The sequence below is a fragment of the Lichenostomus cassidix genome, chromosome 14, assembly GCF_008360975.1.
Source record: "Lichenostomus cassidix isolate B80296 chromosome 14, HeHo_3.0, whole genome shotgun sequence".
NCBI classification, from domain to species: domain Eukaryota; kingdom Metazoa; phylum Chordata; class Aves; order Passeriformes; family Meliphagidae; genus Lichenostomus; species Lichenostomus cassidix.
The window spans coordinates 3,650,161-3,676,084 of NC_139495.1; the positions used below are offsets into that span (position 1 = coordinate 3,650,161).

Here is a 25,924-nt window from a genome sequence, read left to right on the forward strand (position 1 = left end):
ATCTTGGAGGTCTTTTCCAACCTTAATGATCCTAAAGTGGGACCCAGCTTGTTATCCTTGGGGTGCCAGAGAGGTGTTGACACAGCTACAGTGGTCAGAAGTCTGCACAAGGATAACCTGGGAAGAGGGATGTGGATGTCCTACATCTTTCCCACTGCTGATCCCTATGCACAGGATAGCCTGTGGCTTCCCAAGCCCTGGCCAATGAGACTTTTAATGCCAGAGCCTCAATTAATTTATCTTATATCCATCTGGAACATTCAGACCTCTCTTTGTAGACAACGATCACAATCAGATATATCTGAACTAAAAAAATCACTTTATTGCAGTGGTGAACTTTGAGATTAAATATTGAACACACACTTGTGAATTCCTTCACTGCATCTCTTCCCCCATCCTCAAAACTAGGTGTGCTCTAAATGTTAGAAGTTCAGCTGAAAGAGAATTCATTAGAAGGTCACCTGTGATAGCAAAGACTGGCCTTTAAGTTCAGTAGAAAATCGTTAGAGCTCCATACACAGCATTTTCCACTCACTTTAGGGAGGAATGATGCACATACCATGGCTGGGACATCAGCTGGGGATTAACTCTTAGAAACCACTAGCAAGAGCAAAGTTTGCAATACCCAAGAGGTGCAGGGCTGAGGGACGTGCTGAGGGAGGCTGCCCTTGCTTTTTCTTCAGTAACATCCATCCCCATCTTCATTCCCCACTGCCTTCTCCTGGGCACTCAGCCTCTTAAATGTATGATAGAAAAGTGAACACTCCTCAAAAAAGAGAACTTATTCTTTTCTCCTTGTCTCTGCCAAGGTTTCCCTCGCCCCTGCCCCATCCTCACTCCTGCTGGTGGGAGATTTGCTCTTCACCTCCCAGCCTCGATGCCTCTGTCTCATCAGAGCTCCAGGTTCAGGCACAGGGAGAGGATGTGAGTGACAGGGGAAGGTGAAGCACCTCTGCCCTAACGCCGTGTCTAGCCCGTGTTGGAGAGGAGCTGCTCTGCTGACCGTGGCCCCCGTGGGCCAGCCTGGCGTCACAGGCCATTAATCAGGGTCTCCACGCTAAATAAAGCTGTCACTCAGCCATGGAGGCTCCCAGCTCTGCTCATTCCAGCCCTGACAACCCAGGACATGGAGAGCTGTCAGTTATTTGGGTTTTCAACTCCCCTCTCGGAGCAGGAGAGCTGGGCCATAAAGCTCCCTGCTAATTACACATTAGAAGGTTTATGAGGGGAGAAGCTGCTGAGAGTTAAGGCCAGGCTGAACGCCACTGGTGTTCCTCCTACAGAGGACACAATTAAAACGTGGCTGTGCTTGTCAGAGGCAAAGGGCTGGATTATCATGCAAAGCAGTGGAAGGACAAGAATGGGAAGTGAAGGCTGACAAACTGTCAGCCCCGGTGTGTCGCTCGCCAGCAGAAGGGAAAAAGGCCCCATGGCAGATGCTGGGGATGCAGCTGCACCCTTCACTTTGAATTTACTGACTTCTGCTGGTTCGTGTCCACTGCGCTCCCTCATTTGGTTAAAAATAAATAGAAAAGGAAGAAAACAGAAAAACACTACTCGAGACACCAGAAAGGAAGCTGAAGTGAGAGCTGCCCTCAGGGCGTAGGAAGCAAAACCCAGCATTTATGAGGTAGACAATTCCCACTCCAAGCAGATGGGTTCTTTCCCAAAATGTCTGTTGCCTTCATGGAACTCATCATCTTGAAAGCTGAAGAGGGACTTTTTACAAGGGCATGGAGTGACAGGACAAAGGGGAATGGCTTCAAACTGCCAGAGGGCAGGGATAGACGGGATATTGGGAAGAAATTCTTCCCTGTGAGGGTGGTGAGGAGCTGGCACAGGGTGCCCAGAGAATCTGTGGCTGCCCCTGGATCCCTGGAAGTGTCCAAGGCCAGGCTGGACAGGGCTTGGAGCAACCTGGGATAGTGGAAGGTGTCCCTGCCCATGGCAGGGATGGAACTGGGTGATCTTCAAGGTCCCTTTCAATCCAGACCATTTCATTAAGATGCAACTCTTCCAGCTGCCTTACATCCTTCCCTGCTTGGGAAAAGCACACAAGGTCCAAAATCGTGGTGGGGAGAGGAAGCAGAAAAGGAAATCTCTCTCCACTTGTCCTGGGTCAGGGATGCTCTTTCTGAGGTGACAAAAGCCAGGTAGATGTGGCTCTTAGGGACTTGGTTTAGTGGAGGACATGGCAGTGTTATGTTTATGGTTGGACTTGATGACCTGAAGGGTCTTTCCCAGTTTGAGAGATTCTGTGAAGCAGATTGACCCAACACCTGCATGGCTGCACTGCACAGGTCATGCATGGATGGAGGCCTCAGGGATCAGCTCCATATCCAGGTGCCCTCCTGGAGTGTGGATCCCCAGGGTGTCACACAAACACCTCCTCTGCAGATGGGGTAACTGGGAAGGCAGGTCTGTGTGAGACTGCTGGGAATGTACAGACCACATGCCCACCAGTAAAGCACAGTGAGAGGAACCTTTGGATGTGACCTGGAGCTGGGAAAAGAGGGGTGAAGCCAGCTTCTCCATTCCTCCCAGCAGCACTGGGACCTTAACATCGCTGTGCCATTTGTCTTTTGCTCTCTGTGTAAAAGCTGAGGGCATGATCTATTCCCCATTCCTCAGCCAGCCCAGCTGATGTCTGGGGAGCACTTACAGTGGCAGAGACAGAGCCTGCTTAATTGCATTTCTTGTTTTTTAGCACAAGGAGCTAAACTGGAATCCATTTCTCCAAGGGCAGAGAAGCTGAAGGAAAAGAAAAACTCCTCTGTTTCTGTAATGTCTTCCCCTAGCACAGATCACTCTGGAAAAAATATTGGTTTGCCTGCTTCATCCCTGTGTGTGTGAGTGTACTCAAAATGCAGAGGAGGTAGTGAGCCTGGTCACCTTCCATAAAGCCAGCAGAGAAACACAGAAATCAAATGAGCAGTCTCAGCTGCCTGCTGCCACCAGTGCTAAACCCAGCAGGGCAGCAGAGCCCTGGGAGACACAGCAGGGCTCCGAAAAATTCGAAGGGAAGTGACAAAAGGGAGTAGGGTTTGCCATTTCTGACAGAAAGCCGTCCTCCTACTCTGATGGAAGAGTCTTGGCAGGAGCTGCAGCAGGGAAAATGAGATGATACAGCATTTAACGTTTGGGGTAATGAGGCCTATAATAGATGACACTTGAGATGTGAAACACTAAGGTAGTGGTATTGCATTTAAATATTGGCAACAAGCTAAAGCTTTTCATCTGTCTGCTCAACGCCCCTTTTTTGACCTCAGAAGGATAAATATCTTTTCCTTTCTTGATTTTATGTGAAGAGCACAAGTCAATTGCTCTTCTCTTGGAACAACAACTCCTTAAAAACAAAGGCTGCTCCAATCCGTACTCTACTACCCGTATAAATCAACATGCAAAAGCAAATTCTCAGAGTGATATTAAAACAGGAGCTGCTCTGAATGACCAGCCCTGGCAGGAGGAATTAGTTCCCTGCTTTTGTTAAGCTCGTAATTCAGATTTCAGTCTCTTCCGTGCAGAGATGAGGAAGAAAAGCAGCACAGAGAGGAAGCCGACACTTGGGTGGAATAAGCAAATCTTCCAATTAGTCTGTCTCCTCTCCTGGATCACATTTCACGCTTCCTACAGCAGCAACCAGAATGAAGGATGAGAATCCAGCATACAAAATGCCTAGTTCATTTGCTACAGCAGCATGAATAGGATTAAAATAATCTGAAGAGGAATTAAATGCCTCAACAGTCAGGTTGCAAGAGCAGGAGAATAAGACCTCTTGTGTGTGTTTCCAGGATCAGTGGAGTGGGGCCAGCAGAAGTGACCCAGGGTTAATGCAGCTCAGACCTGCCTTGGAGGGACTATTTTCTTCCTACTCAAAAAAAGTGGGGTCCAAATCCTAGATCCTTAGCCATGAGCTGTGAAATGTTTGTTCACATCCAACGGGGAGTCGAGTGGATGAGTTTGCAATGTTGCCACTTGCACGAGCTGAATTTGTAAACTTGCACATCATCTGTACATGGGCTGCAGGTTTCCCCCTAAAATACTCTGACTCAAAATACTCAAAAAACCTGTCTGGGGGAAATGCAAGCTGGTAAGTGATTTAAAATGAATAGGATTGGTTTAACTTGCCGCCGAATGATGCTGTTCAAATAAGAATGTATTTTCTACCTCTGAAGATATAAGGAGAGAACTCAAAAGATGGTGTCAGTGAAACAGAAGCACAGCACCGTCATGCTTCTAATTAAAAGCAAAGTTGATCACTCTGGGAAACCCCAGTGCTTTGAGAAGGTATATATTTCCCTTGCTTTTATTTTGAAAACAATTGTCAAGTTAAATGACAGAAATAAGAAAGAAATTTTAGGATCAGAGCAGAGCCTCACTGCAGAGCAAATTCTATCAGATGCAGGTATGGAAATGTGCATCTTCAGTGATGACCTCAATAATTTTGTCACTGGTCTGGTTAAATACAATTAAAATCATTGGTTTTAAATGCAGCCTTACATTCAAGACACAAACAAGCAAGGATCCTCTGTATAATCAAACAGGTAAGCATTCATTTAATCAATATATAATCAAGCAGTGTGCAAGCACCTAGAAGTGAAAAAGAAAGAACCAGCAGCCAAGATGGTTATGTCAAGTATAAATCATGTCTAATTTCCTTCTGTGACAGAGTAGCAGACCTTGTCAATAGAGGAGAAAGAGCAGACATCATCTATCCTGACTTCAGCAAAGCTCTTGACTTGGTGACATTCAAGCACAGCCCACGTGAAACAAGGAGCTGGTGGATGTATCACCAGCTGGAAAACTGAACCCAGAGAATGTTATCAACATCCCCTGTCAGAGTGGAGGGGAGGTATCAAGTGAGATTACACAGAGGCTTGGCAGCATTCACTGCCTTTCCTTCATGACTTAGATCCCAGGAAATTGTGCTGTTTGAATCTGTAAGGGGTACCGAGCTGCGATCAGGCTGGAGCACACACTGACTTTTAAAATTACCTTGGCCAAGTGGGAAAACATCCTGGAAAAAAAAAGCAGAGAACAGCTTCACTGATGCAAATCCCAGAAGCAAAGGAGCTCTGGGAAAGCACCAAGAAAAACTGTGGTGATGGGGGATTCCTTCCCCCTGCCTCAACGCCCTCCCTGCAGAACAAATGGGGGAAGAAATGTGTATGTGCTGCTGAAGCCCTGGCCCTGTTATTAACATTAAAACAGCAATTAGCTGCTGTGCTCTGCTGCAGAAGGAGACAGATTTCTATCTGTGGTCCTCAAAATACAGCTTGCAAATACTTATTAGTCCTTGTGCATGGAAGATGCTGTAAGCATTTAAATGAGTTTTAATTATTAACTATATTAGTTCATCTGTTGGATGATTTTCCAGTGATATAGCACAGTGAAAGCCAGAGCAGTCGGGGTAATTTTCTGTGACTACTCCTAAAGAGGAGAAAATATGCTAAACCACATAATAAACCAGTAACAGCTTAATACTGGCTGGAAACACGTTCTCTCACAAAATCCCATTACCTTACTGGGATGACAAACAACCTCTCCAGCATGGACTGAAGGAAGGGAACTGATGACATCAAGCTCCTCGTGCTTCCCAGGGCTTACCTGAAGGTCGTGCCTCTATAATGTAGCCAGTTGTGGGTTTTTCTCCTGAATCTCCCTCTGTCCATTGCAGCGTCAGCCCAGAAGCAGATTTTGTCACCAGAATTTCCTGAGGGGAGCCAGGAGACCCTGAAGGGTGAAAAGAGAGCAGCAAATGAAGGTGGCATTAAACTGCAGCATGAATTGCTTTTACTGAGAGAGGGCAAAAAATTATCTTGCACTGTTGGTCAACAAATATGCAACACAAACCAGCTCTGTAGGCTACTGACCTGATTTTTGCTCTAGCTCCAGTACCAGCAGTTAAATATCTATGGGGTTTGCAGGTCACAGGACCACAGAATATCCTGAGTTGGAAGGGACCCACTAGGATCATCAAAGTCCAACTCCTGGCCCTACACAGGACAGCCTTGAGAGTAAGGTGCTGGTATTAAGAAGGCAAGAAGAAAAAGCACTCTCATTTTACCCATTGCCATTGCTGCTTCTGATTTCAGAGGTGAAACCAGCCCATGTGTTTAATGGAGAGAATCATGAGGACAGCCACTGCCCACTGGCTAGGGAAGATGGCATGGCCACATTAGAGAGGATTCCTGACCTACACTTGTCTGTGGTGTGAGACTTTGATTGTGGAAACGGGAAAAAAAACAAAAATCAGAACTGTGACCACTGCACTGATGCTCTGTGACTTAACCTGACAGGTTGGTACCATTGGAGGGCATTTGCCTTGTTAGGTTATCTGTTTATCAGAACCACTACTCAAATAAGAAAATCAGCTCTTTGGGTACAGGCACTGAACCACACGGGGAATGCTGCCCTGCAGCTGCTCTTGACACAGCAGGAAATCCACAGAGCTCTGCCTCTGCATAAGCCAACATGTCAGGAGAGAACAATTGTAAATTCTTTCATGGTTTTGCATGCAGGAACCTCTGCTGGTTTCGGCAGCTACTCCAGTTCTGACTCCCACTGCAGAGCAGTACAGTCAGAATTATGCACTGCGCTGACATCTGCAGCTCTGAAATCCCTGGCTGGCCTGTTTGCATTATAATTTATTTACAGTGCTTTGTTTATTCACATCAGATTCTAGACTTCAAGGAAACAAGGAAGCACATTTTTCACGAGCAGTTGTGAAACACACTGAATTAAGTCCTGTGACTCAGCTTCTCCTTGGCTTGGAAATCCACATGAAGCCCTCAGTGCACCACTCCCTGCTGGTACCCTGTGTTTGTAGAACTGATTTGTGACTTGCTTTTATAGTTCCCTCACCTTCTGCTGGCCCAGCTGTGATGTTGGCTTGCAGTTCAGGTCCATAGGCGATGGTTCTGGCTTGCACTCGGAATAAATAGGTCATGCCCTTGGTGAGATCCCGGACCTTCAGCCAGCGCTGCCAGTTCCCTTTGATATCCACAGTCACCACCTTGCTCACCCCTGGAACAGCCATGCAGGTGAAAAAATGAGAGAGGGTTGCAATGCAGAAATAGAGATCAAGTGGAGCTTATTACGTCTAGATGGTAAGTAAAATTATCTAACAGTTTGCTAAGAAAGTATTTCTTACAATTAGCAGGAGTTTAAGTAGTGATAATAGGCAATTTTCAGCACTGATAAGTATAATTAGAGTTTAAGCTTGATAAGTGGGTACTGACAAGGAAAAAACCTTACAACACAACTGGGAAATTACCAAGAGACTCCATGTAACTTCGCTAATTATTCTGGGAAGAAAGGAGGAGGTAAACGAAGAGGAGTGCACATTCCAGATTGCTTCCTAAGCAAGCGTTTCTCCATCGCTGCTTCCCCAGATAACCTGCAACATTGTCTGGAGGAGGAACAAGGACCAGGTTTGTTCCATTCATCTCGTCCTGCCATGTCCACCACTCCCACATGGATGCAGAGTGCAGGATGTGCAGCTCACTGGGACCTTGGGGCTACAAATGCCACGGCAACAGGGGATGCAATCAAAGCACTGTGAGCTTTAATAAGGCTGGAGTTGTGACTTGTGGTTCACTCTTCTCACTCTCTCAGAATTTTTCTTACAGGGATGAGTCAAAATCAGAGTTGTTTCCTTCATAAGGGTCATAGCTAGTTTCACCTTTAGATTCTCAGTACTGCATAAAGGACTGAGGGGCAGTGAATGGTTTAACACAAAAAAACCCCCCTGGTTTTCATGAAATTTTCTAAATGTAAGTCAACGGGAAGAATTTGATTTACAAAATATTTCAGGGAATAAAAAGTTCAAATTTAGAGAATCTTTTTGGCGTTTTTCTGGTTCTGTAGATGTACATGACACATTTCAAACCAAGAAGACAGGAAGCAGAAGAAGGCTTTTCCCACTAGAAATGGCTGCTTGCTAGTTTATCTTTCCAAAAAATGCAGAAGGGAGATGTTTTCAATCCAGATGCTTATTTTATGCAAATCAGGATGATGCTTTCAGTTTTAATCACTTAAATAAAGAGTAATGTCCAAGCGATTTCTGTTCAAACTTTTTTCCCAGATACAATTTATAACTCTGGGAATCTTTCCTTGGCTAACGAGAAAGCAGTAAAAGTGCTCCCTCCTTCCACAGGTGAACTATTTCATTTCTCTGAGACAAATCAGGAGGCATTTGTCATTTTCAAGTTATGTTCCAAAAAGAAAAAAAAAAAAACCAAAAAAGAAAAAGAACTGTTCAAAAAGGCTCTGGGGCAATTTTGTTGTCTATTATTGTGTAAAACATAACAGTGTAAAGCTTAAACAATAAAAGGTCAAGCAGGGATAAGACTGTGCTAAAGAACAGATCGCTGCTGGAAAGCTTGGAAAATGGGCAGGTGAGTGGTGGCTTGTGAGGGGGAAGGCAGAAGGTGTCACCATGGGAGGATGCTCAGCCAAAAATCAAGGATGGGTAGAAAGTCAAAACATGAAGGAGAGAAGCTCCAAAAGAGGGTCCAGCTCATCCAGGTTGTTGCACTGCAGTGCTCACATGGAGGAATGTGGGTTCTGTCCCCATTTGGGAATTTACTGAAGAGTCACTCCATGATCCATGTGGGTCCTTCCCAACTTAGAATATCTGTGAATCTGTGAGAATGATGGCATCAAGGAAGGGATTCTTTTCCATGGCAGGAGAATAAACATGTTTGCTGAAAGAAAAATGTTGGCACAAGAGCAAATGATGGGTAAAGATTGGGAAATAAATTTAGGCAAAAATTTCCCATTTGATGAAAACCCCTCCATAACCTTCCTGCTCACATCAGAAATCTTCCAGAGGGGAAGGAGAGACAAGCTGGAGTCAGGGGCAGCACAGGCAGAGGTGAGGAAGACAAGAAAAGACAACAAAGGTTCTGAAGGATGTTCAGTAAATGCATGAAGGGAAAAACATGACCTGACACTTCCATATTTTCCAGGAAAATGAGTATTCTTGAACATTGTGTAGGAATGAAGAAAAGGGTGGAAATGCCCAACCAGCCCAAACCTCCTGCATACTCTGTGCACATTTCTTGGTCAGAATTAGAAATGCTTCCTGCATTAGCTCTTTGTGCTCAGACCTGCCAGCCTTAAAGGCTGACAGTGCTTTTATTCTGGTGGCTTCAATCCTGAGTTTAACTTTCTCTGTGCATGAGACATGGATATTCAGACAATATAGGTCATTATTCCTTACAGAAGAAGCAAATACAAGTGATTGATATCCTTATTTCTTGGGAAAAGAGTTTAAAATGGATTGGCAATGGCTGAAATTACTCTCCCTGCTGTCACGCTGCCAAAGCTGGACATCCTATTGAACTATTGGCAATCTACCAGGAGTATAAAAATATTAATAAGGTTATCCACAAACTATATCATCTTCTCTAATTCACCTTTGGAAGGAATTTACGTTTGTTTTCAGAGAAACTGCCAAATCCTTCTCTGTTGCTGTTCTGGCAAATTAATGAAACATTTGTGGCCAGCACATTGTTGTGGTCTCACTGAAATCTAGTGCTGGGTTAAAAATGCTGCCTGAAAACTCCCTGTGAAGAGACACAACCACGTCTCTGTCCTGTTATCCTCCCTGTCACAGCAGAGGTGTTGCACATTTGATGCCTGGGCAATCTCTGAGATAACAGCAGTGACACACGATGTGATAAGCAACACAAATGTGCCTGACAACTATTCTGGGATGCAGCCTACTCAGCAGTTTCAAAGGCAATGCATGGAGACAATCAGGCACTCCCAGGCTGAGCTTCCTCTTCGCCCAGACCAGGTAATGACGGCTGTAAAAAGACTTTTCCAATCAAACAGACTATAGCTTGTGCAAGAAAATGAGAGAAGACAAGACAAAAGCTATATTCCACAATATTATGGCTTGCTGAAGCGTTTTGCCAAAAGTGGAATTGTTTTACTTACCCTTTGCCACCCGGCTTCTCTCGGAAAACGGCAGAGAGCAAAGTAGGAAATTGGGCAGAGATGAAAGGTCCTGCAGTACTATTGTGTCATTTGCCCATGAATATGTATGATCAGAGGTCTTTCTTACCCTGGACGGGAGCCAAAGGCTCGTAGACGACTCGATAACCCTGCAGGACTCCATTTGCTGCTGTCGGCTCGCCCCAAGACACGTTGAGGGTAGTGCAAGTGATTTCAGAGAAGGCCAGGAAGCTGGGAGCACTGGGTGCTGAAAGGATTGCACACAGATTGAATCACAGCAGCAGCAGTCAATCTGATATACATATCTATTATAAAACATTGCTTTATTTGCCCAGCCTAAATCTAAAGGAAACAAGCTGAGAATGGGATTTGTCAGTTGTATCCAAATGTCCTGCAATCAGTCAGAGACAGTTTTTATTGTCCTAAAAATACAGCCAGTCAGCTGCAAAAGTGAACCTCCACAGCAAACAAGGAGGTAGGGCATGGAAGGGAAGGGCTGTGGGAGCCACCTCTTCTTCTTCACAGCCATCATCAAGGGCACTGCTTTCACCCTGTGCCAGAGTGCTCCCACCATGGCATGTCCAGCACAGGGACTGCTCAGCCCAGCTGGGGGGCTGCTGATCCAGCTTTAAAAAAAAATTAGGGAGGAATTCTAAAAGGTATGCTAATGGTCTCACAGGAGTGTCAGGGCAACTTCCAAGCACTGGAGATGAGTTCCTTCTGATTTCCAGGTGTGGTAGCAGAAACCAGAAACAGACCCACAGAGTGTTTCCTTCTGGACCAGCTTAGTTTAGGAACTGGTCCTTCTGCCACTCTATTCTCATTTCGGCTGTACCACTCCCTTTCCACACTCTCCACTCACGTGATGCTTTTTTTCCCTTTCAAGACCTCTATAACACAAATCCAAGCAGCACTGCCCTCCTGCCTGCCCCCATTTCCCCTGTCCTGTGCCCAGGGGAGCAGGCCAAGGTCCCTTACCCGCCTGGTGTGTCCTGCCCTGGGCAGGGCTGCTCCTGGGGCCATCCCCAGCCGCGTTGAAGGCAGAGATGCAGACCAGGTACCGCGTGTGGCTCGTCAGGTTCTTGAGCCGCACCGTTGTCTCCGGCAGGAAAAGGACCTTCACCTTCTCCGTGTCGTTTAGGGTGTCACTCTCCCAGTAATAAATCTGTTGGGACAGCGAGACAGAATTCCAGGATTATTAAGGTTGGAAAGATCATGAGTCCAGCCATCAGCCCAGTGCCACTGCCATGTTTGCCACTCGTGTTCCCAAGTGCCACATCCACTCGCCTTCGGAACACTTCAAGGCTTGGTGATTCTCCCACTTCCCTGGGCAGCCTGTTCCCATGCCTGACCTTGCTTTCAGGGAAAGAAATTTTTCCTATATCTAATCTAAACCTGCCCTGGCACAACTTGAGGCCATTTCCTGTCATCCTGTCACATGTTTTAGTATATCCTACACCTAGAAAATATTTGGCCACTGCAGCTACAGAACAATCAGAAAGACAGTGCAGTCTTACTCTGGACTGCCCTGTTAATTGGGATACTCAGGTTTTTCAGCACATGCCAAATCCTCTCCTTTGGCAAATTCTCCTGAGTCCAATGACCAGGCAGCTGAGTACATCACTCAAAAACAGAGCACAGGCTGAAGAATGTGGCCTAATGACAGCAGGTAGGAGCTGCCAGAGTTCAGCAAGGAGAGGTCAGTTTAAACACTCCCTGCAATGCAAGCTGCCTGTCAGCACTGGTATCCTGATCCATCCTGATGGTCCATAACTCCCCCCTGCACACACAGCAGTTACACCACTGGTGGTCACAGCACAGCCAGGGAAATGTCCTCCTGAAGAGGGTAATAAAAATTTTCCCTAAAGTTCATTCAGGTGCTTTTCCCCCTTCCTCCATTACATAATTTTTACCCTGCTGCCATAAAATTAGGCTTCAGAGAAGTTGTTTCCAAGAGGAAAAGTGGTGCCAGCCCTACTTATTGGACAGGCCTGGCAGTGAGAGCATTACAACAGGCCAAAGCAAGCCAGAGAGTAGAGAGAACAAGCCAAGGCAAGACTCCACCTTGGCTCTCCAAGCCAAGCTGCTGAAGCCATCTATATACGTACAAAAGGGAAAGGACAGGGATTGATATATAAGGATGCTTGTTCCTGCCAAGAAGGGATGCCAGATTATTCACATTGGCTTGGCTTTCCTTCACTTATGGATCTAAATTCATGGAGAGAGGCAGAGCCAGACACTGAACACAAGCCAAGCTCCAGTGTTTGTAGACTTGCCCATTTCCACTCTCTGAGGGTCCATTCTCATGCTGGAGATGCTGAGCAGCATCTATGCAACGTGCTCATCTCCTGCAAACCAAATGCAATTAATACTCTGATTTAATTTTGTTAAAGTTAAGGAAATGAAGCAGTGCTTCCAAAATCTGACCTGGCTCAGGCTTCTAGCTGGGAGAAACTTCTGCTCTTCCTAAAGGCTTGTAACATTTGATGGATAGAAAGCTCAGTCAATTTTCTTCAATACATTTCTTGCCCCCAGCTCTTGTGTATCTGTGTTGCTTTTTGGAGCAGATATGTTGCCTGCATATAAGTGGAGCTGCGTCCTTATCTGCATGCCCTGCTTCCCCATGCTCTCCTTCTCCATAAATAACCACACTCCCCCTTTTCTCTCCTCCCCCCTCCCAACCTCATTCTCTTTCTTTTGGCTTTGGGACTTGCTGCTGCTCCCTGCTGCAGCCTGAGCACTGTTTTAATTTGCCGTATGCAGCGGAGGGCGACTGCACTTTGCAGAGCTCTCTCACAAGTAAATAGCAATGCCAGGCAAGATAAATGGAAACAGTAGGAATGGGAGGATTGCCTTGTAGCCTTGGATGTTCCCGTTCTGGCTGTCGGCAGGAGGAGGATCCCAGGTGAGCTCCAGCTGGCTGGCGGAAAGGGAGTTGACTTGGATGTTCTGTGGGGCCAGCGCCGGTGCTGCAGAGGAAGGAGGGCAGAAGAATTAACAGTGACAAGCAGAATTAATTCATATCCAGGTTTTTCATTCGCAGAAGGACCCAGGACAGGCTCTGTTTATGGCACAAGTCAGCACAGGAGCCAGCCCCGGGGTGTCTGTGTCATCAGGATGTCTCGGCACAAGAGGAGTGAGGAGCAGCTGAGCCTCAGGACGTGGTTGTGCTCTGCTCCACGCAGGCTGCCTTAGACACTGAATCAACTCAACCCTGCCAGCAGCTTTGATAGAGAAAGGAGAATTTTGCCTTGGTTCCCTGGTAGTTTGGAGCTCACCTTTGGCAGTGGCAGGTGCTCCTGATGCACTGTTCCTGGTGAGCGAGGCAGCCCTGCCACCATCAGCCCAGCTCCCACTCAGCAGCAAGACTTTGGGCCAAAATTACTGCCTACAATTACCTCCAAACCCAGTCAGCTGCTAATCAATTCACTGATCTTTTATGTATGATGACAAAATGACTTTGAGTTTGCTACTATGACTTTTTGTTAGCTCCACTTTGATTAGACCACACGCACACACTGTCCCTCTTTGGCTCCCGATGGCATTTCTACTTTGCATTGTGCTGTGCTAGAAAACCAATCTTTGAGTGCACCTGGGTCACTCCATCCCTCCCTTTGTCAGAACCCAACTCGGTGCAGGTGGATTTTCCTCCCCAGCGGCTACTGAGGACGCTCTGTTCTCCCGACCTGCTGTCTGTGCCTCCGGCAGGTTTGAACAAAACCACTCATGTTCTGCCCACAGAAAAGGTGCCAAAACGTGTCCTGTTCAAACTCCAGAAGCAGGGAGAGAAAGGCAGGGCAAAGGCTACATTCTCCTTTCTGTGTGCTCACGGCGCAATAGCCTTCAGCCAGACCCCCTGAGAAAGTTGTCTCTTTTCTCTCTGCCCCTTTCTGGGCCATAAATAGAAGCAATAAAATATTCACTGCTTGCACTGGATAGCTCTGGTTAGCTGTTCCTCTGGAGACTTCTTTCTTAAGAGAGAATGACCTTCATAAGTCACACTTTTCTACCAATACTCCCTCCCCCCAGAGTTATAAAATAAAAAAGTAATTAACACCCACTCAGCCTGACACCAACTATTTATTTTGTTCTAACTGTGTGGTTTCCATATTATCACTGCCCACCCTGCCGTTAATGGAAATGTTAATAACCAGCGCCAGGTTGTTGTGACAGATGCTTGGGCTCATTATCAGAAATTCTTATTTACCGCTCCATTAAACGACAGAATCGCACAAAAAAACAATTCAATCAAAACTAACTGGAGGAATTTTAACAGCCACATTAATAATCCAAAACATAAATAAAGTTAATGTCTTTTGCATGTTTGCCATCGGCAACTCTATTGCAAAATTATTGCTATACAATTAAAACGTGAAAGGTAAAATTGAAAATAGCCTTTATCCCAGGGCTCGGTTAAAAACTGTTTGTTTATTGTGGGGTTTTTTGTTTCCTTTTTGGCTGGATGGTGAATGCATGAGGTGACAGTGACCATCAGTAAAACCCAGCTTGGTCACAGGGGTGCACTTGCCTAATTATTGCCCTGTCTTCTGCACTTGTCGCTTGGCTGGATGCCCTCAGTGCAAGGGAGCACTGCTAGGAACCAAAAACCTCAAGAATTTGAGACTTTCACAGCACAAACCATAGCATGAGGCCAAACTGATCACAGAGAGCAAAGCTGAAAACACATCCCGGAGATTTGCCAGGATGACAGGCTCAGGGAAACAGGAATATGTACAAGCACAGAAGAAAATGGGTCGCTTTAGCAGTGTATTTTCTTTCTAAGGACTGACACCACTGCCTGTCCCGAGCTGACAGCTTCAAAGTGCTCTCAACACCCAGGTCTGAAGCAGCACCTACAAGAGCATTTTTCTTTGGATGCTGTGTGCCAGCCAGGAACAAATGCTGCTTCTGAGACGCGACCATCAGAGGAGACGGCGTGTGCATCCTGCCTCCAGAAAAACACTGCTTTTCCTCAACCCCTTGCTGGAGCTCATCTAAGAAACACCGTGGTTAAAACCTGCCAGGGATAACTCTGCACTGACACGCTTGCTGCTGGAGCTGCACTTCTGCTGGCGCGGCGGCGGAAAATTTGATGGAACGAAGTAAAAAAGAGTATGGAAAAAGACATTTCTCTCCACCACCCCAGATACTCCACGAGATGCAAATTGTTTGGGTTTGTGCCCTGTGAGTCTGTCCCTCTGTTCAACTTTGAAAGGCTGATGTGTCCCTCCTCCTCTAAGCACAGATTTCTTGTTGACAGCGAGGGACAGCAGGAAAGTGCTGCTGACGCCTGATGTGGCTCTGTGCCGACAGCACGTTCCATTAAAGATGAAGTGAAATACTTCAAAAAGAAGGAAACATATCCCTGAAGGCCCTACCTGTTTGCAACCCCAAACCATTCCCTGAATATATGGATAGGCTGTGCCAATAAAAGCAAGTGCATTTTAAAGGTGAATTCAAAAGGCATTTCACCTTCTAGGAATGCACTTCAAGATTACCGAGCTTGGAGTTTTTCATGGCTGTTGAAATCTCAAATACATAAAAAGCAAGGTTAAAGCTACATACCTCACACTGCTTTAGGTGTTAGTGACATTATCAACTATAGCAGTAGTGACACAGACCCCTGAGGGTCCAAACACAGCTCTTGGCAGGTGGAAAGCATTTCGCTTTCCCTGCAAAAAGCATCTGTGTACTCAAGGAGTCGAATTCCGTGCACGTATCCTGCCTTGGAATCTCATGCAGATATTTGTAAACATTTCTTTTCTTATCTGATTTCAATTTACCTTTGAGATTGTCTCCTTGAAACTCCCAGCCAAAATGTGAAGCGAAAGACTGAGCAGGTTGTGCAGTAATTAGTAACAAATAGTAACAAATATGGGCTGGGCTGCTCTTGGCAGCATCACGTAAAAACAACAAATCTATCTGGAAACGTGGTGAGAGTGTCAAAATGAGCCCATAAATAAAGTTACACATCTAAATCCACGTTCAAACATATCACTGCCCTCATTTCCCAGCCGCACTGAGCAGCCTCTGCTCACACTGCAGGCAATTTGAGCTTGCTAATGCTTCTAACCTTTAAAGAGAAGGTGCTTAAATTCCCCCGTGGCTTCCCTGCTCTGGAGCTCCGTGCTCTGCAGAAGGTTCACTCCAGCTCTCCTCGCTTGGGATATTTGTTCTCTGGGCTGTGTGGCACCCAGAGCTTTCCATCAATGTGGAACTGCTATTCCTTTTGCCAGTGACAGCCGCCGCGATGCTCTGTGGCTCAGGTAGGCTACAAATCCTTGTGATTCATTGGGCAAACTTGATAACTGGTTTTGTGAAGCATTTCTTGCTGCTCTTATATCTGCTCCAGTTTCTGGGTAGCAGAGGATTTCTCCTCTGCTGGTTTTCTAATTGTTTCTGCAGTGGCAGTATTGTGTCAGGATATTTATAAGTTTGGGACAATATTCCCTGATATTCACACACCATTTAAATAAACATGCAGGCCAAAAATGAGGAGAAAAATGCAGTGAAAGGCACTGAAGATTTCCTGTGCATCAGCTTGATCCCAAACAATCCCAGGCAAATTTCTGTTTCATAAAGACCTCTGATCCTTTTCTCTCTAGCAAGTCTTTCCCCCCAGTTCTTCAAAGCATGACTTGGAGAACATGCCTGCCTTTATTCCCCAGTAATCAATATGTTTGCATTTTGGTGTTAGCACCTGGAGGCCAGAATCTCATTGCACAATGTGCTGCATAAACATAGAACAAAGACACAGCTCCAGGCCCCAAAATCCTCTAATCTGTCTCCACATTACAATGGAGGGGTGGTTGCAGCATGTTTTGAATATCAGCTGTAATTTTACCTACCTAGTGATTAATAACAAGGGAGAAGGCACAGAAATATTCAGTTCAGTGTGTGCTGATGGTGAAATCTTGCACAGCAGAGCCTCCAAAGTTTACATATTGATTCCTGGCACACACAGTGATGGAAAATAGGGCTGGAAGGGGTTTGGAGAGGGCTCAGACATCATCCTCCTGTGTTCCACCAGGATCAGCTCCCTGGTCAGCTATCAGTGACTTCTTTCCAGGATGGGCTGTCATTCCCACACAAACTCTGCCAGCATCTCTCTATTTTAATATCTCTTAAAATAGGGGTTTTTGTAATACCCATATTTTAAAAATAAAAATAAATAAAATAGGGATATCTCTAATATAACAATAACTCATAGAATAACTCTCATATTATTCTTTTTGATGCCTAACCTAAACCATCCTTGCTGTATTGAAGTTACATCCCTGCAGTGACATGGTGATTGCTGCTTCTTCAGCTGCAGCCACTGCCTTCAAGTTACAGTGTAGATAAGCCACAGTTTAGTGGATTATAAAGCCAAACACAACACAGCAAACAGAAGGTCACCAGATAAAACAGTGAGACTGATCTGAGAAGGATCAGAACAGGCAAAGCAGAACACAAGGGGTTTTCCTGCAGTGTGGGCTTAGAGAAGGGATGTGAGGATGGTACCTCCCAAAAATCCAAAAAGTGGATCTGCAGATGTCTGCAGTCACTTCTTGCATGGAGGAAAAGTGGTGTGAGGGAAAAATGTTCAATGTTTATTGGCCATTTTCTTACAGAGTCTGCAAAAGAGCAGTGGGAGGATCAGAGCTTCCCATGCAGCAGAGCCTCGGTGCCATCAGGAATGCTGTGTGAGTGATGCTGATTAGCTCAATAACAATTAGTCAATTGTGCTTCAAAACCAGCTACTGCGAAGCTGCTTTCCACTGTGACAGAGCAGCACGAGCTAAATTTAGAATGTAAAACACACTTCCCACTAATTTCTGGCTGTTTTAGGCTGGGCTACGTCTCATGATGAAGTTGGTGCTTTTTCCAAGGGCTTTCTGTGCTTACTCAGATGTGTCTCAGAGGCACTCAGAGAGGCAGAACCACGTTCCAGAGATGTGGGTCTTAACCCCTCCTGCACACTCCATTTGCTGAGCTGGGCCTGAGTGCTCCTAGCCTCTCACTCAGCAATTTGGCACCAAGGCTGCCCTGCCAGGCATTAACTGTGCCAGGCTGTGACACCCTGAGACACGAAATGAGTCTCAGCAAAGGAGCAATCTGGCCTCCCCACCGTTGAGAAGTTCAACCTCCTACTGGCTGGGGGAGGAGGTTAAAACATCTGGAAAAGCCAGGTTTTAGTTGGAAATACCCCTTTTTGAGGGATGTTCATGGGTGTGTTGATTTACACAGTTGCATAGATCAGTGTAAGAGAAACTGAAACATCTCCATGTACCAGTGGAAGTCAACACAGGAAGAACTTGAAAAACATCTCTCTCACCTTCATGAGCACTGATGAAGAGAGAGCAAAAATGCAAATATAGAAAGACATAGAACAGGGAGACAAAAAATAGAAAGACAAACCTATTTTAGTGGAGAAGAAAGGGGGAAGAGGAGAAAGAGAACAGCTGTCAGGATGAGGACTTTGGGAGTCTGGAACACCTGCAATTGTTTACTCTGTGCCATCTTATCTGGGTGGGCAAACACTTGGCTCTCTCTGTATACCACATTTAGTACAGTAGCTGTGTTTTGCCACATCAAATTTTTAAGGGTATTAAACTCATGAAGAAACATAAATTAAAGCAGCTGCAAATGATCCCCAAATGTAACATGCTCAGCTTCTTTGCCTAGCACTGGGAAGCTTCCCAACATTGGCACAGGTATCTTCAGCACCTGCAGAGATACAAGAGGGAGATGGGGAGGTGGGAGGGAGAGATGACATTCCAGCAATGGAATTCTTGAAAACTGAAACGAAACAAGGACTAGAAATGGAGTATCTTTTCCATGGACACAGATCTACCCATCAGTGCCATTTTTGAACTGGAGAGCCATTCTCATCCTGTTCCTCACCATCTCTTCCATTGGTGCTGAAAACACTGCTGCTGTGATTCCTAATCTTTGAAAATGGAGTTTGGACTTCCCATGTGAGTGAGCCATGTGCAATGTGGGAATTTCATGGGACAGACATGAAATGGGTGATGCAGAGGTTACTGTGATTAGAGCCATGGCAAACTTCACAGAGCAGTGCTGTGAGAGAGCCTGCAAACAGAAACTCCACACTTTTCTTTTGCTGAAGCCCACAGCTCTACTTAGCAAACACAACCCTAAAATAGGCCATCACATTGCATACTGAGATTATCCATCAAGGGAGTGAGAGAGCCCAGCCCAAAAGTAAAGCCCTCACAGAACTTTCAGACTGCCTCTGGAAAGGGCGTACAGGTGGTTGAAACAAGAAGGGGGGAATAATAAAATGAGCTTTTTCCTCTATTTCTTTCATGTCAACAAGGATATGATCACAGGCAGGCAGGGAGCCCATCAGTCAGCAGAGATGGGCCACGAGCAGGAACAGCAAGAGCCTGACAGCATTAGGGATGCACAAACAAACACACAGGCACAGACCTGCGAGCTAAAATCCCCTCTCTCTTACATCCATCAAATCAGGGATAGCTCCTGAAGCCCCTCTCCCTTACACCCAAGCTCATTGGGGTTAGCTCTGCCAGAGAGCAGACCTGGGTGTGTAATGAGAGCAGTGCCAGCTCTGAGGAGTGCAGGGTTCACCCTGGGAGGTGCTGAAGGTGCTTCAGGGATGCTGAAGAGCTGCTGCATGTTTGATACACTGCTCTGATCCTCTCGTGAGCACTGGGAGCAGTACAGCATGGGAAAGCACTGCTCTCCACTTTCTTACAAATCTACCCACTAGAGAGGCAAAATTACTGATTTCAGATTATTTCCCCACACTCTCCATGACCCCAGAATTCCTCCTCCTCCTCTATTTATAGTCATGTTCCAATCATTATAATTTGTTAATGTCACATTTGAATATCATAATACCACAAGTTCATGGCAGCTGACAAAAGCACCCACTTCACATCCACTAACAGCAATGGCAGCACCTACTAAAGTCTAATCAGCACCAGCAACTCCTTCTGCTCCACTGCAGCCAAGAGAGCATAGCAAATAATCTCCACTGGGTTTGCCATATACCAAATGTCAAAAGCTATATCAGAAAAAAGTCAAAGGGCACAGGTGAGATGTGCCCCTGGAATAACCTTTTGCTGTGGCTTTAATGCCAGTTTGGGTAGCTGACCCCCACGAGGGATTAATTTAGGATTTACAGATTGCAGTGGTCAGGGAACCCCAGGGAGCCAGCAGAAGACTGTGTTCTTGTGCTCCTGGGGAGAGAGAGATTAAATTTAAATTTTCTTGACTCTCAGTGAGAGTTTTCTCTTTCTTTCCATCTTTTTCATCCTTGAGATCATCACTGTGCATTTACACCCCCATATCAGCTCAGTGCCTGGACTGCTGCAGCCAAAATATTTTAGGCTATTGCTAATTCATACTTTCATAAGAAAAAATAGCAACTTTTTTGTTTCCAGTCTACAACAGGCAACCTGAAAAGCCTCCAGTTCTGTGATTGACGACGGATACAGCAAACAGATGTCAGAGAAGAAAACCAACTGTGTTTCTCCACAGCTGGCTTCACAGCAAAGCTGTACAGAGGAGGCAAAGCCACGGGAGTCGAGACCCATATGAAAATACTTACAGCACAAATTTTGCTCACATATCCCAGGATGACTGCAAACAAGCAGAGCAGGACTGCACAATTAGGCGAAATAGAAACTTGGCTGCAAATATAACCCTTTAGTCAAAAGCACTGCAGCTCCAGCCTGTGTCTGCTGGAACAGGAGTTATCAGCCAGGGGCTTCCCCACTTCTTCACCAGGGCAATTTCTGCTTCATTTCACTTTACTTCTGATTGCTCGTGTTTTTTGAAAGGAAGGTTAATTCCTGGGCTTTTTTTAAGGGAGTAGCTGTGCTGTTAGCTCAGGAAAGCTGTGCAGACACCATCAGGCTTCTCCTCCCTCTGTCCTGAGTGCTCCAGGCAGGGATGTTCCTGCTCTGCTCAGGCCGTGGAACACTGCAGAACAGCAGCTCGTTTGTCCTTCTCCTCCCACCAACCGCAGCACAGAGCCACGAACCCTCATGATGGATTTGGGCACGGGAGCCTGCCCGTCTGGGGCTCCAGGCAGCACCCAAAAATTGTTAATATAGGGTTAAAATGTTTCTAAAATCGGGATAGCTAAAAATAGGCTTTGGGAACGGGGGTAGGTAATGTAGAACTGCACCTGGGGACCTGCATGTACAAGCTCAGGGTGACATGAACACGAAGATTGTTTAGAAAATATCAGGAATTGTTGCAGCTAAATGATGCAGATTTGCACCTCTGAAATAAATCAGAAATACTGCGGGAAGAGGGGGCTTAAAGTCATGCTTGGGGGAAAACAATGGAACAATATTAAGTTGATGATTAACATATGATTATAGCACTGTTATGTAAGGGAAGAGTATAAAATGTATTTGCTTCACATCAATGTCGAAGTCAGATCTGGGCACACCTCACCCCTGTCTTCCGAGCCCAAATAAAAGCATGTGGATAAAATCTGCGTGATTATGTGTTATCCACGCTAACAAAATCAGCATGGAATGGTTGGGGTTGGGAGAGGGAAGTTCACCACCGGAGCGAAACCAATCGCAGCCCAACACCTCCCAGCGCATCACAAACGGATATTTTCGCTCGGACACAAACATATTCCTACACTGAGACGTGATGAAAAGAGGCAATTAGACCCGAGCCAAGCAAGAGCTGCCGCACTGCATAAAGCATTTTGCTGTACCAAAGGCTGCTGCTGACCAATATTAACAACTTAATGAGCTGTTAATGAGCCGCGCGTTCGGCTTTCACTTGCAGCATGAAAACATTGCAAATCATTTCAGGGAGCTTCTGGACTGTCAATGGAGAATTAAAGGTGTCAAATAAGCCCATCAAATCTATGTCTCAATCTGGACACTGCTTTCCAGTGCATTCGCTTAAAATTCCTTCTCCTGCACGGTAGAATAACTTGCTTTGACAGCACTACGACTCTCAGATTTTGCTTCCTTCTGCCTTGACATTAGATTTCAGTCTCCAGAGAGCTGCAGGGATGTCTTTTTGACATGTTGACATTAAGGACACTTCTTCCACAGACTCACACTGGCATGGTTACTTTCTGTTTTACCATTGTAAGAGCAGCTACTGAGCTAAACTACCAAATCTGGAAGTCTAATTAGCAAACCCTCGCATCATCTGTAAACAGATTAAGAATATAAAATGACCCTTAAAAAATAGCCAATTTGAGGAGGAAAGGGAGCCAAGGCTTGTAGAGAAAATTCATTTCCATAACTCCCCAGCATTGTAGCAATACCAGTAGCACACAAGCAGTGACTAATGCTCTGATGTGGGCACACTTTGGTTTGTTATTTTTTACTGTCCTGTCACAGCCCTGCAGGATTCGATCCCACAGTTGAGAGCTATCAACACTCCTGTTACCTCCAGTGGAGCTGCACTGATGGGAACAACAAAGCCAAATTGGGTTTGCTGCAGACAAGCCCTTAGTGGAACCCCCATATACACAGAGAAAACCTGGAGAGGTCTAAAATGCACCAAGAAACACTGATGGGATGTGCCCAGTGGCCAATCCTGCTCTCAGAAATGGGATGCTGTTGGGATACAGGCGTATTGGTTTCCAAGAGAAACTGGAAAGAGGTTACTTTCCCAAACCAAACAGGACATGTCTCACCACTTTTTCTTCCCCTTCCATCTTCCTACAGTTTGCCTTTCTTGCTCTGCTCTGACTTTTCTCTGTCTTTTAGCACATTGTTGGAGAACATGGCTTGCATCTTTAACTCCAAGGTCAGAGGAGATCTTCTCCTTCCTCAGAGAGAAAGACACTGGGGGCAGGATGGGAACCTGGTGCTGCTCCTGGAGCAAGGCATTCCCAGAATGCCAGGGTAAAGCTCATCCAGAACTGAGCATGACATTGGAATAGCCCTGCAGGCCCTTTGAATTTAAAGAGTAGGGGAAAAAGGACAGTCAGTTTCAAATATCCTGCCACCCCACAAAAGTAGCCTTTTGCTGATGTCCAGAGGTGTCAGCAATTAAAAGGCAAATACCCTATTATTTCAAAGGTTCGGTGCTTTTAAAGTGCCAAGCAAGTTCAACCCCTTTGTTTAAAGTTTGAACAAGTGAAATCAATGATTTCTCAACCATTCTATTTCCCAACAGCTTCCCTCCATCCCCTTTTGTTTATCGAGGGAAGATACTGTCCCTAGGCTGACAGGTTTTAGACTACTGCAATATGAAATGGCCATGATAATCCTTCTCTTCTCTCCTCCAGTGGCATCTGGGATGGAGCTGCCCACCCAGCTCCTGCAGCTGTGCCAGCAGCAAATGCTCCATATCTGCACAGGCACAGCCAGCCCACGTGTCCCACTCAGATAGGAGAAAACAGCCACGGGGCCACGGCAGGATGGAGACTGCCAGCTCTAATGCGCTGCAGTGCTGTCAGTCCTCTCCCAGGCTGTTACCAAGGAGGCACAGGGGACTCCACACAGCATCTCCTCCGCCGTGTTTGGGGCAGGGGAGGAGATAAAGCTGCTGTGCTGTCAGAGAAAGGGGAGCCCAAGGCAGTGCTGAGGGACTCCTTCTCCAGAAAGTGACCTCCGGCGGGGAGGTGACACTGTGTGGGGAATCTGGAGTGAACACAGAAAAGAGTGAGGACTGAAGAAAGAGATTAAAACACCCAAGGGCAAAGCAGCCTTGTCCTGCCAACCTCCCCTGCTTCAGCACACGAGACAAAGGGACAAGAGACAATTGCCCCAGCACAGATAACCAGGTAAGAAGGGACAAGAGCTCCATGCTGGAATTAGTTTCTAAAGGGGAGCCAAGTACGTGGAGTCAAGTCTTTGCTTCCTTACAAGGTTTCTCTGTCCTTACCATGGCTCACTCTCCCAGTGTAGCCTTTTCTGTCCCAAACCTATTTCACTACCTTTAGTCTTGGAGCTTTCCAGGTGGTTTCTGTTTCTGGCCTGCAAAATGCTGGAGATGGCCAGGCAGCTCCAAGTGCTTCCCCTGATATTAATAGAGCAGATCTTCCCTCCCTGTGTCAGCTACAGGCAAATAAAATAAAGTTTGTGAGGTCCAGGAACACCTGTGGAGCTGCAGGCAGGAGGGCAGATGAAAATAATTGCAGATAACAGGAAGAAATTGGTTTGGTGTCTGCTAGCTTCGCACCAAGAGGTGGATTCAGCTTTTGAAGACAGAGGTAAGAAGCAGTCATCACTCTGTCCTATTGTTCTTTTCCAAGGTACAGTTTCACTTGGAAGAAAATGAGAGGGCCAGCTAACCTTCTCTGAAAGATGATGGTACAACCAAAGTGGCATTTCAATGAAGCACTTCTAAAAGAAAGGGATTTGTCTCCCAGCTCTTTTTACTCCTTCCCTTTCTCATTACGGAACCAGCTCGCAGAGATCGTCATTAAAAAGAACAACAACAACAACCCAGCCTCATCAGTTCTTGTGAATTCTGAAGGTCACCAATGTCACCATCAGTTATAATGACACACATCACTCCCCTCTTCACACAAATGGATGTACAACCTGTTTAAAGGCTGATGTCTCTCAGAGCACTTCACCCCTTCTGCCACCTCCTCTCCGCACACACTGACTCTACTCCAGCAACAGCTGCTGGAAGAAATGATGAATTCCATTACTTTTCATCCAAAACAGATTTGCAGTATATGGGAGAAGCACTGAAGGCTGCAGGCTCGTTAGCACAGGATTTGTATTGCCCCATTTTACTTTATTCACCTTCCCAAATTAGGTGAAGTGTGTCTGGCCCAAACCTGTGCTTCCTGTTTAATTAAAATGCAGGTAGTGGAGTCTCCCGAACTCCAGAGCCCCCCACACAATCAGGTGGTGACAGCAACCTGGTAGAATAATGCTCCTGATGTAGTGGCTGCTCTAACAGAGTCTTAATTTCAGTGGAGCAGAACAGCACCTCTGGTAGCAGCTGCGTTTGGGGCTGGGATGAATATCAGCACTCAGCCTCTTGCTGAACACTCACTGCCTCCCCAATCAAAGCCAGCATCCCTGACAGCTGAACTGTTAAATGAATTAACAAGGCGAAAAGGGGGCTTGCCAGCGGGGCTGCGACTCCCTTCCTAATTTCTGCAAGTGGTGGCTTTCAATTTTTCTGTCATTTGTCAGGAGATGCACATGGCTCTCTAATGAGCAGGGCAGAGCTGCAGCCAGCTCTAAAAAGGCAGTGTTAGAGGATCTTGTGGGCCGTGGAGGAGAGGGATCCAGATGCTTGAGGCAGGTGGGGGAAGGACATGGGCTCTGCTCAGACTGAGCAGGCAGCACATCCTTCCCAGCTGCACTGAGCTCAAGGACTCCCAGCCTGCTCTCCCAACTTGGGGAAGAACTGCTCTCCACACCAGTGAGTTTTGCCAATATCCAGGCAGAACTCAAAATGGAGCCTTTGATTTTATGGGCTACTCTAACAAGGAAAAGCATTTACTCCACCTGTAGAATTAAAAAAAAACCCACCACTAAAAATGCCCAAAAGATCCAAAGCACTTCCAGCTTTCCTGTTCACCAGGCAGGTTGAGATATAGAGGCCTTTTACTCATGTCTGGCCCATTGCCTACCTACCAGCAGGTTGTTCTCTCCCAAAATTCCCTCCTGCCCATCAGTCAGAGGCAGGGAAGACCTGCTCAGGCTGCCCAAGGGGGCAGTTGGTGGGGGAACAGAAACTCCCCATTTGAATATATTTTTGCTCATTTAATTGGGAAAACTTGCAGAAGGTTGGTTTTAATGCCTTTTTTCCCCCAAGTTTTTCAGGTGGTTTCATTACCTACTGGAATTTTTATTGTAAAAATCTAGGCGTGATCATAGGAAAAATTTCAAATCTAACAGGAGAGCACAAGAGGGAAGGAAAGAATCACAGACACTCCTCCTTCTGCATTGCTCAGTGTGAGCTGAACAGCACAACAACCATCAGCCACACGAACACCCAACAGAAAGGGAATTCTGACTGAGCTGGC

The 25,924-nt window shown here is 46.0% G+C and overlaps 1 protein-coding gene and 2 long non-coding RNA genes across 6 annotated transcripts in view; 2 read left to right on the forward strand and 1 right to left on the reverse strand.

Annotated features, from left to right (window-relative positions):
* Positions 1-25,924, reverse strand: part of SDK1 (sidekick cell adhesion molecule 1) — a 378,509-nt gene that overhangs the window by 17,006 nt on the left and 335,579 nt on the right. For 3 of the 4 annotated variants that reach the window (XM_085074532.1, XM_085074531.1, XM_085074533.1), the window contains 5 exons: positions 12,820-12,935; positions 10,945-11,131; positions 10,076-10,213; positions 6,865-7,026; positions 5,608-5,733 (listed from right to left, as the gene is read on the reverse strand). In XM_085074532.1, coding sequence (XP_084930658.1) covers positions 5,608-5,733; positions 6,865-7,026; positions 10,076-10,213; positions 10,945-11,131; positions 12,820-12,935 — 729 coding nt within the window. Of the gene's footprint in view, positions 1-4,568; positions 5,018-5,607; positions 5,734-6,864; positions 7,027-10,075; positions 10,214-10,944; positions 11,132-12,819; positions 12,936-25,924 lie in introns of those variants that run through there. The other variant, XM_085074534.1, reaches the window with a different exon arrangement.
* On the forward strand, positions 7,021-7,841 carry LOC146430675 (uncharacterized). Its single transcript, XR_014855074.1, has 2 exons — positions 7,021-7,109; positions 7,395-7,841. It is a non-coding gene; the product is annotated as an uncharacterized LOC146430675 (long non-coding RNA).
* LOC146430676 (uncharacterized) lies at positions 12,810-21,431 on the forward strand. The gene is made up of 4 exons (XR_014855073.1): positions 12,810-12,871; positions 14,545-16,232; positions 17,580-17,651; positions 20,379-21,431. It is a non-coding gene; the product is annotated as an uncharacterized LOC146430676 (long non-coding RNA).